A 12,500-nucleotide genomic window follows, 5' to 3' on the forward strand; every position below is an offset into this window, starting at 1 on the left:
TATACATTTTTTGGAAATGTTGTTATCGGCAGGCACAGTTTTTAGGATAGACCAGTTTAATTTAAAATTAATATTTTTCTTCTTTTAGTTGCCAAATATATTTAGACAGCATAGTCTCTTTTGAGTATTTTTTATGTTTAAAAGATTGTTTGTGATTGGCATATCGTTTTTTCTATTTGCTCTTGGTTAAGCCAATATAATATTTATCAGGGTTGTTTTGCGAGGAAACAATGCATTTGTAAATAATATTTTTTGATAAGCATTTGCCATTCATAGGGCAGTCTAGTTTTTGCTTGCAGTTACAATTTTCAGTATTTTTTTTCATTAAGAAATTCATTTTTATTAATCAATGCAAAATTATGGCCTTTTATAATTCTTTCAATATTTTTTGTACAGCTATAGCTTACTTTAATAGTGTTTCTGTTAAAAATTTTGTGCAATTTATTAGAGGGAGGGAAATGCATTTGGAAGAGTTAAAAATATTTTTATTAGAGGAATTTTGATTAAGTCAATTGTTAATTGAAATGGGAATTTGTTTTAAGATTTGAGGGGATGATTCGAATTTATATTAATATACATTATAATAATTCATCATTAGGTTTTTTATAAGGCCTATAAGAATTTTCTGAGAGGTTAAATGTGACATCAAGAAAATTCACAATTTTTAAATTAATGTTTATCTCAATTTGGAAGCCAATGTTTTTGAAAATTTCTATAATATTTTTTCTGACTTTGTCAGGTTGAGGCCCTGATTTTTTTTGCATTATTATTAAGCCATCATCGCGGTAAAAGCCTAATTGATTAAAATAAACTATTTTAGCTAGGGAATTTAAAATATATAAGCCTACAAACTCGCAAATTTCTGCTCCGTCGTAACTTCCCATTGTTACATCAAAGCATTCGTGCGTGGTTTTTTTCTTCCACGTCTCATTATTAAAATAGAGAAAAGTTTTTCTGCAATGTTTAATTAGACGAATAGTGTCGTCTGTAATTTCATTTTTTGTGGGTTTTTCCAAATTCTATTGTTTTATCTAAAGTTTCTGCTGTAATTGAGGGGTAAAAATCATTAATATCAAATTGTATAAACGTGCATTCATTTTTATTACTAATTTTAGAAAACCAATTTATAACATCAGTGGGGTTTTTCCACTGTTGCAAATTTAATTTTTTCCGAATTATAATATTTATTTTATCTAATTTAATTTTACTAACGTGCCCTAGTTCACTTTTTGAAGGTACTAGTAGCCTATAAGGGAGTTTATTTTCAAATTTTAGATAAAAAAAATAGAATTAGGAAAAACCCACACTGAAATTACAAACATTGGAAAAGCGTTTTTAAAATTAGTTGACAAACATTTCCCTCCCTCTAATAAATTGCACAAAATTTTTAACAGAAACACTATTAAAGTAAGCTGTAGCTGTACAAAAAATATTGAAAGAATTATAAAAGGCCATAATTTTGCATTGATTAATAAAAATGAATTTCTTAATGAAAAAAAATACTGAAAATTGTAACTGCAAGCAAAAACTAGACTGCCCTATGAATGGCAAATGCTTATCAAAAAATATTATTTACAAATGCATTGTTTCCTCGCAAAACAACCCTGATAAATATTATATTGGCTTAACCGAGGGCAAATGAAAAAAACGATATGCCAATCACAAACAACCTTTTAAACATAAAAAATACTCAAAAGAGACTATGCTGTCTAAATATATTTGGCAACTAAAAGAAGAAAAATATTAATTTTAAATTAAACTGGTCTATCCTAAAAACTGTGCCTGCCTATAACAACATTTCCAAAAAATGTAAAAATGTTTACAAGAAAAATTTGAAATTATTACTCATTTAGATCAAGAAAATTTACTGAATAAAAAATTAGAATTAATTTCTAAATGCAGACATAAAAATAAGTTCCTTTTAAAAAATTATAAAAAATAAATGACCAGTCCAAATTTATCCTAATTCTAAAGTATTCTTTTCATGATTTTTTAATTATCTAATGAAGTTGATGCAGCTTCCTGGTTGCAAAATACTACAGTTATTACATAATTAATTATAACAATTCCCAACTTCATGTGAAATAGTTTTTCTATAATTTGAAAATTTTTGTTGTTTAGACATTCTTCCTGATGAACTTTCTGATGGTGAAACAGTGTTGAAGTAATCAAAAATTAGATATATGTTTTTACTAATTTATATACATATATACATATTTGTCTCACAATTATTCTTGTACATTTTCTATATAGTTTAATTCATATATAAATATAAATATATATGTGTATATATATATATATATATATATATATATATATATATATATATATATATATATATATATATATATATATATATTTATATATATATATGTATTTATATACAGTAGGGTGCAAAAAAAAAGCCACACTAACATTTTTTTTTGATTTTCAGAATATAATATATAATAAAGCAAAACTAAAAAAATTGGATGTGGTAGTCAAAAATTTAGGACAAAAAAGGTATGTTTATATATACACTAATATTTAAATAAATAAAATAGTTAAAAAACGGAATAATACCGGGCACATTTAATGTTTTAGAAAACAATTAACATATATAGGAATCGACAAGTTATTGAAGCTGCTGACTAAGGAAAGTCTCACAGAAGCATTGGAAAATGTTTTAAACGACAAAACTCAACTAACAGTAGATTAGTGAAGAAATACAAACACACTAGTACAGCTGAAAGGTCTGTTGAATCTGAGAGAAAATTAAAACTTCAAAAAAGGAAGATTGATAATTTCTTAAGGTTGTTAAAAAAGATTGTAAATTTACATATTCTGAGAAAAAACTGGATTTGAAACTTACTAATATCTCAAAATGGAAATTATCTCGTCGAATAAAAGTACCAAGTGAGTTTTTTTCTGGGAAGTAAATAAAAACCCTTTGTTAGTGAAATCAATTGCAACAAAAGATTAAAGTGGTGCATTGAGCACAATGATTGGACATGTGAACAATGGGCTAAAGTTATTTGGAGCGATAAGTCTCCTTTTAAGTTGTTTTATAATGGTCGATCTCATTGCTTAAAATTAATTGGGGAAAATTTCAACCCCAAAAATGCAAGGCAACCATTAAACATGACAAAAAGAATAATATTTGGGGTTGTTTCACTGCATACAAAGTTGGAAAGCTTTTCCGGGTTGAGGGTACCATGGACCAGCATTTGTATCACAAAATCCTAATTAATCCTTTTTGACCAAGTATAGAACTTTTCCATAATAAGAAATATATCTTCCAACAAGATAATGATCTCAAACATATAGCATGGTTGAATAAAAGATATCTGGAATCAAAATTGATACCACTTATGTTTTGACCAGCTCAGTCTCCTGATTTAAATCCAATAGAAAATCTTTGGTCTATATTGAATAGAGAACTGCAAGATTGTAAAGCAACAAATGAAGATGAACTGTTCCAAATTCTTCTCGCTGATTGGAATGCTTTGCCAAAGGACTACTTAAAAAGACTTGTAGATAGTATGTCTTCTAAATGCGCTAAAGTCATAAAAATCAAAGGATGGGCAATTAAGAACTAATACAGCTAAAACTTCAAAAATACATTACAAATCTTAATTTCTTTTTAGTGTACTATAATTCTTTTTTTTTGCACCCCGTGTATATATATATAAATACATATGTATATATATGTATATATATATATATGTATGTATGTATATATATATATATATATTTATATATATATATATATATATATATATATATATATATATATATATATATATATATATATATATATATATGTATATATATATATATATATGTATACAATACTGCAAATAAGTTTTAAAACACATGTAATTCACACAAAATATGGAACAATTACAAACTTTTTAATGTCAAACTTAATAAAAAACTCTTAATATTTACATCCTTCTTTTGTCTCAATCCCAGCCGATATTCGCCGGGGAATAGATTCATACAACTTAGTTATAAAATCCTGGGGTATGTTGTGCCATTCTCTTTGAAGTACTTCAAAACATTCTTCAGCATTTCGGGGAGCATGCTCGACCTTCTTTCTGTCCAAGTAATCCCAAATATGCTCAATTATATTCAAAACTGGACTCTGGGGAGGCCAGGTCATCAATTCCAGTACTCCTTCCTCTGCCATTTCATTTTAATAATTTTTTGCCACTAGGGAACAATGTTTTGGGTCATTGTCGTGCTGCAGAATAAAATTATGACCTATTAGTCTCATTCCGGATGATACAGCATGGTGCCTTAGGATATCCACATAACGTTCCCCGGTGAGTCGCCCCCCTATTTTGATCAAATCACCTACTCCAGATGAAGATAAATAACCCCAAACTTGTAAAGAACCTCCTCTGTGTTTAATAGTAGGGTTTAAACATTCGTGCTGATAGGCTTCTTCAATTCTTCTTCAAACATATTGGCGTCCTTTCGTTTCAAAAATTTTAAATTTGGATTCATCGGTGTACCGAACTCGATTAAACATTTCCTGGGCCCAATCTTTATGTTGTTTTGCATATTTAAGTCGTTTTTCTTTATTGCCACACTGCAATAATGGTTTTCGAATTGCAACACACCCTCTTAATCCTGATTTAAGTAGGTACTGTCGAATAAAAGAAGAGCTGACATTTTCCCCAGTTGCTGTGTTTATGTCTTTTGCCAGCTCAGTTGATGTTTTTTTGTATTTCTTAAAGATAGGGTTTTTAAATATTTATTGTCATCTTTTGTTAACTTAGTAGGTCTACCACTTTTCTTTCTATCTTCAAGGGAGTCAGTTTCTCTAAACTTTTTAATGATTTCTGTAACAGCATTCTTCGAATATCCTGTTTTGAATGTAATTGTTAAGACACATCGTTTTAATAAATAAACTAACAAATCCCTCATGTTTCCTCGTCATTTTTGTTTATTTATTCAAAATAATATATTCTTTCAACTTTTCTTATATATTATTAAACTTAAGTACGCTTTAAAACAATTGCATAGGAAAAAAATTGTAAGTACGTCTAATTATACAAGTGGTCTAATATATACATATATATATATACATGTATATATATATATATATATATATATACATATACATATATATATACATATATATATATATATATATATATATATATATATATATATATATATATATATATATATAGATATATATACACATACATATATTATATATATATATTATATATATGTATATATATATATATATATATATATATATATATATATATAATATATTAATTAGAAAAAAACACGTCTCTAACTATTATCTTCTACTCGGAGTTTCACCATCGCTGGATCATCAGGAAGAGTTACTAAATCTCAAAAAAATTCAATTTATATATTATATTTTTTTATATTTTTAATTATATTTAATTATATTTTTTGAGATTTAGTAACTCTTCCTGATGATCCAGCGATGGTGAAACTCCGAGTAGAAGATAAAAGTTAGATAAGTGTTTTTTACTAATTAATTATTGCTCTGTTCTTTAAGAACATTGAGCACTCTATTTGTAAAATACACTAACATAATTTACATATATATAATATATATATATAATATATGTATGTATATATATATATATATATATATATATATATATATATATATATATATATATATATATATATATATATGTATATATATATGTATATGTATATATATATATATATATATATATATACATGTATATATATATGTATAAATAAATAAATATATATATATATATATATATATATATATATATAAATATATATATATATATATATATATGTATATATATGTATATATATATATATATGTATATATACATATATATAATATGATATAACTTTTTTCAGACCCTATATCTGGTTTAAGTATTCTATCAAAGAATTATTTGCTAACATCATCACATGATAAGTAATTATTTTATGTATGGTGGTTTTATAAATGAAAAATAAATGATTATATAAATAAATGATTTGTGTTATAATTTTTATTGGTTTGTAACAATTCTATTTGTCTGTTAATATTTCTCTGTAATGTCTTCAAATTTTAATTTGATATTGTATCCAGTGTTTTAAATTGTAATTTTATCTCTTGAAAATGACTTGCTTTGAAAGTCTTCAAATAAATTCTGTAGTTTTTCCTGGTATGATTCAATCTTATGATCATCATACTGAATCATAAGATTAGGATTATGAATCGTCTTCATTTGAAGAAAGTGAATTATTTGAGGAAAATGAAGTATCTAACGTAAGGCATTTGAGGAAAATGAAGTATTTAAGGTAAGATCTCTCTTAAATAAGGCAATTTATTTTGAAAACTAAATATGGTCTGGGTAAGATCAGATTTTTTTTTTCCCTGACAATTTCAGATTTTGTAAATGTTGCATTACATCAGTTAAGAATAAAAGATATTGCATAAAATTCACATCATCAAGAATTTCAAATGTATTTTGCATTTCAATCAAAAAAAATTTAATTGGTCCTAATAGTTTTACAAACCTATAACTAACATCACTACTTGAAAGCCACCTTACAGCACAGTAAAAAATTACATTGTTTGTCAGCAAGATCCAATTCAACAATGAAATTGTCTGCAATTTTTTGCATTTGATTGAATATAATTTACAATCCCCAACACTCATTTTGAAACAACTAAAAAATAAATTTTTTTTGCTGCTAAATGCTCTTGATTAATAACACAATAAACGGGCATAAATTCTGGATATGTGGTATCAACATGTTTTCCAACCATTGCTGGTGCAATTCAGTATTGGAAATTAAACACATAGGTTTATTTTCTTTTTCAATAAATGCATATTTTTTTATCCAATAATCATGACATAATTTGTTCTTGTCTTTAATTTTTCTTTCCTTACATTTATTGTGAAGTGCATTATTGCCACCTTTTGCTTTGTTTTTGAAACAATATGTCTTCCTGCATTATTAACAATATGTTTTCCTGCATTAATATCAATATGTCTTCCTGTATTATTATCAATATGTCCTACTGCATTATTAACAATATGTCCTCCTGCATTATTAACAATATGTCTTCCTGCATTATTAACAATATGTCCTCCTGCATTATTAACAATATGTCCTCCTACATTATTAACAATATGTCTTCCTGTATTATTAACAACATGTCTTCCTGCATTATTTTCAATATGTCCTCCAGCAATATTTTAATAATGATGCTCTTTTTAATAAGTTCTATGAACTTATTAAAAAGAGCCTCATGGGGCTTGTGAATGCGGCAATGATGATTTAAGAGCCACATGCAGCTTGCAAGCTGCTATTTTGCCATCCCTGGTATATATAATATTCTTTAATTATTATATATTATTATTAAAATTAAATAAACTTGGCGTAAGTGGATTTTACAACTAAAAGTAATTCAGGTGTTTGGAAATATTTCTATGTGATGTAAAAGCACAGGCAATTTGGAAATTGCTAAACTGTAAGAAGTTTTCAAGATTGCTGGTTATTGAAATAACTTATGAAATAACTTTCAACAAAAGGTCTTCATACACACATGTTGTTAGTGCATAATGTGAAAAGTCCAGTCAAACTTAATATTAATGAAGAAAGCACATCAGATAAACCTGATAAAATACTAAATGTAATTTTAAATTATAAACTACTAACAAAATACTTTTCAATAAATATATATATAGTAATATTTTATATAATGCATTTATATATATATATATATATATATATATATATATATATATATATATATATATATAAGATTTTATTAATTTGTTCTAGTTTTTGATTTTATTGGTTATTCTAATTTATGTGATTATTAACTTTATGTATAACTGTATCTATCCTTAGACTTTAAATTGTGAATTTCTAGGTCAGTTATACTTTGGGACATTGTTTTGTTTAAATTTATAAGAAGATTTACACATCCTACTAGCTCACTTTTGTGTGTGAAGGTTAATGTATACATTGAATTTTTTATTTATTGATTTGTATATATATATATATATATATATATATATATATATATATATATATATATATATATATATATATATATGTCTGTATGTATGTCTGTCTGTATGTATGTATGTAAGTATGTATGTATGTATGTATGTCTGTATGTCTGTATGCATGTATGTCTGTATGTATGTCTGTATGTCTGTATGTATGTCTGTATGCATATATGTCTGTATGTATGTATGTCTGTATGTATATATGTATGTATGTATGTATGTATGTATGTATGTATGTATGTATGTATGTATGCAGAGACGGATTTACAGGTAGGCCGAATAGGCCATGGCCTGAGGGCCTCGCAAAAAAAAACCCCCAAAATTGAATTGCAACAAAATTAAATTTTAATTTTTAGAAAGTGCATAAATTTTTATTAGAAAATAGTTGTGTAAAAAAAAATTTGCTTTTTTATTTTTCTACTTACTTTCATGATTAAAAAAATATTAAATATTTAAAGACGAAAGTTAAATAAAAAGCATTTAAAAAAATTTTGTTCATGAGTATGAATAATAACTTTAACGAACAATCAACTCAACGATTTTATTAACACTTTTATAGCATTATATTTTATTATTTTAAAGTTCAAACAAGAACCTTCTAAAATATTATGTTCTAGAATGACTTGGTTCAACGTATCAAACTAAGAAAATAACTATAATTAGGGCTGTTTTTCTAATTAATTAACATTTACAGAAGTAAACATTTATTTTCAAAGCAGCCCGAATAATTTTCCTGATTATAAAAAAAAAACACGGTAGTTAATAACTTTGTTTTTTTATCATTCATGTATAATGTTTTAAAATACTTAATTAAAAAAAAAAAAAATGAGTTTATTTTAAGAAAAATTTTAAATGCTTTTAAGTAAAATATCTTAGTAGTTGAAGAAAGTAGTTGTTTTAAATTTTAAATTGCGTTAAACTTTAAGAAAAATTTTGCACACTTTTAAGTAAAGTAAATAAACGCGCTGCGAGAAAAGTAATCATAATTTTTTAATGTTCATTTTCCTGTTATTTTTAACAAACATTCGCTTAGCTATGTAGGCTATTTTACTTAATTTTAATAATAAAAAGTATTGTAGTGTTATCTATTAGTAAAATCAGTTTTAATAATAAAAAGTATTGTAGTGTTATCTATTAGTAAAATCAGTGCTTGTAAACAATAGCAGTTAATTTTAGTTAATTTTAATTAAGTTAATTTTAAGTGTTCATTTTCAGAAACTTTTTACAGATACGAGAAAAAGCTATGAAAGTGGAGCTAAAAAAAAAAAGAAAGAAAAAGGCAATAATAGAAAAAAGAAAGAAAAAAGCAATAATAGAAGAAAACATAAAGAAACATAGAAAACTTGATAGTTTTTAATTAAAAACAGAATGTCATGCTAATTCACCAACTTCAGCTAATCTTGCAAACTGTGGCATAAGTAAAGAAGCAAATATGTTGGATATTTTAGAGGAGTCAATTAATGAACTCAAACTTTAAACAAACAATCAGAACTCAATAAGGAGAGGGTATGTTACCCTATCGATTTGCCATTGAATAGGAAAAGTGATCCAGGACTTTGGGAAACTCTTTCAGCTGAAGATATACAATTTTTATAGAGAACAGTCCGTTAAAATGTCAAAATGCAGATTATAAAATTAAATCCTCTAAAATGACGTTTCAAGATCGCGATCAATATTGCTAAAAAATTTTGTTTGTGGGGAAAAAAATAAATGGTGTAATGTTTAATAGAGAATGGCTCATATACAGGGTGCATCAGCTATTTTAGAACATATTTTTAATTTTTTATAAATGATAAAAAGTCAAACAGAAAATATTTTTAATCAAAATCAATTATATAAATAGTAAAAAAAGATAAACTATTGTTTAATAATTTCATTTGATGAAATCCCCCTCTACTTCAATAACAGCTTCGATTTGAGACCTAAACCAGCTTCAATCGTGCTTGAGATGGCCCTCATCTATGTTGTCCATTATTTGGACAATGGATTCTTTCAGAGAATCTTTGGTGTTATGGGAATGTTTATTAATATCTCTCTCAACGATATCCCACACATAATAATCCAATGGATTCAGGTCAGGAGAGTTTGGGGGCCACAAGTTTGGAGTGATGTTATCATAAAAATGTTCCGCCAACCATTCCTGAGTGTTTGAGCCTTATGTGCTGGTGCAGAGTCTTGTTGAAAAATGTAGGGCCTTCCATTTCTTACTCTATCGATCCAAGGCTTAACAACAGTACCCAAGATTTCAATGTAAGCAGCAGAAGTGACTCTTAGTCCTTGCGAAAAGAAGTGTGGTGATGTTGCATGTTCTTCGTTGCTAACAACCCTCAAAACCATAACTGTTGCAGGAAATTTTATGTGCATGACTGTTGGAACTTTGTAAGGGTCATCACACAGCCATCTGTCATTTCTTATGTTTACTTTTTGATCTTGATCAAAGTTTTTCTTATCTAAATAAAACCAAAGCATGCCTTGCTTAGCAGAATGTTTCAGTTTGTTTAACAGCCTCTTGGACCTTATCAAGCAATTCACTTTGGTGGTCTCGGACATAAACTGACTTCTCATCACATAAGACTTGTAGCAAAGATTTTTATGAACAGTCCTTCAAATTGTGGCTTCTGAAACACCAAGGTTTTTTGGACCTCATTGACTTTTAGGGGCTCTCGTCAACGATATTCTGAACTTGATGAATAAATTCAGGTGTTCTAGTCGTGTCTGACCATTGCTTGTGCTTTTTACATTTAGCAGCTTGATTACAATTACCATCATTTTCTTCTAACTCCTTGCGAACTTTAAGAACAAAAGATTAGGCGGCTTTAAGAAGTTGTGCAATTTGTAAATTGCTATGCTCTGCCTTTAATGCTACAGCATGTCTTTTCAATTCTTGTGTTAGTTTATTATCTGTCATTTTAAATTATCTGCAAAAAAAAAAAAAATTAATGTAACATAAAGAAATGATGACGTTCTCTAATAGCTGACGCACCCTGTATTTCCCAGCATTAGGTTGTGTATTCTGTTTTGTCTGCAAGCTTTTTGAACCATCAAAATATGCTTTAGCTTCAACAGGATATAAAGATTGGAAAAATTTAGGGGCATCAATTCAGGGGCATGAACACTCATCAGACCACAGAAAAGCTTCCTTAGGGAACTTTCACAGAAAAAATAACAAGGTTTTTTTAAATGATCAATTTTTAAACAAAATTCGCAAAGATGAAAACTACTGGAGAGAGGTTCTAAAAAGAGTTACAGCTGTAATTTCAGAGGTTCAAATGAAAAATTTGGGCCTGAGAGCAATAGGAATTTTATTGGTCTGCTTGAGTTGATTGCACAGTTTGATCCTTTATTGGCCAAACGCATAAAAAATTATGGCGACAGCGGTTCTGGAAAAACAAACTACTTCTCAAAGAATACATGTGATGAATTAATCGTATTGATGGCAAGAAAAGTTTTGCAATCAATCAGCGACGATGTTTTAAAGTCTAAGTATTATGGATTATTAGTAGATTCAACATCTGATGTGAGTCATAAAGATCAACTATGTGTGATCTTGAGGTATATTGATCAAATTTCTAATAAGCCTATTGAAACAAAGCTTTATCCACATCGATAATCACACCAGGGAAAATTTAGCAAATGCAACCGTGGACTTTTTAGACGTTAAATTGAACTTGGAAATCAGCAACTGCAGAAGCCAGTTTTATGATAACTCAAGCAATATGACTGGAAAATATAAAGTCATGAAAACTAGAATTTTGGAGTTCAATAAGCAAAATTCTTGCCATGTTCAGGTCGTTCTCTTAACTTAGTAGGAAAGCTGCTGTAGATTGATGCATCAGGGGAATCAATTTTTTTGGTATTGTTCAAGAACTGTACAGTTTTTTCTCTGCTTCTACAAAGTTATGGAGTGTTTTGGAACAGTTTGCAAGTAGTTTATTGAAATCACTATCGAATACTCAGTGGAGCGCTCATGCTGACTCGGTCAAAACCATTCACCAGAACTACAATAAATTAATGGAAGGATTGGTCAAAATCAATGAGAAACAAAAGCAAGAGCTGCGGCTGGAAATTTAATATCGAAAATTTTTAAATTTGTTTTACAAACAATAATATGGGATCAAATTTTGCAACGAATGAATGCTGTTTCCAAATCATTGCAAAGTGCAACTATTACTCTAGATACATGTGCTGGACTTTATTAATCTCTTGGTGATTATCTTCTTGGATTAACACATTCAGTTTAATAGAACAAGATGCAAAATTACTGTTACCAGACATAGATTATTTACAAAAGAGATGCAAAAATAAGAAAGCGCTTTTAGGCAAAAACCGATCAGAAGAACCTCAATTAAGTCCATGTGAGGAGTTTAAGACAAACGTTTTTTTAAAAACCATCAATAATCTTACTACAAATCTAAAAGAAATAGCTCAATGCTATCAGGAATTTAATGACAATTTGAATTTATTTAT

At 27.4% G+C, this 12,500-nt stretch overlaps 1 protein-coding gene across 2 annotated transcripts in view; it reads left to right on the top strand.

Annotated features, from left to right (window-relative positions):
- The window catches only part of LOC100214612 (F-box/WD repeat-containing protein 7), a 38,038-nt gene that overhangs the window by 14,383 nt on the left and 11,155 nt on the right, over positions 1-12,500 (top strand). For both annotated transcript variants that reach the window (XM_065805199.1, XM_065805200.1), the window contains exons 8-9: positions 5,878-5,938; positions 7,892-7,973. In XM_065805199.1, coding sequence (XP_065661271.1) covers positions 5,878-5,938; positions 7,892-7,973 — 143 coding nt within the window. The remainder of the gene's footprint in view (positions 1-5,877; positions 5,939-7,891; positions 7,974-12,500) is intronic.

The sequence above is a fragment of the Hydra vulgaris genome, chromosome 09, assembly GCF_038396675.1.
Source record: "Hydra vulgaris chromosome 09, alternate assembly HydraT2T_AEP".
NCBI lineage: Eukaryota > Metazoa > Cnidaria > Hydrozoa > Anthoathecata > Hydridae > Hydra > Hydra vulgaris.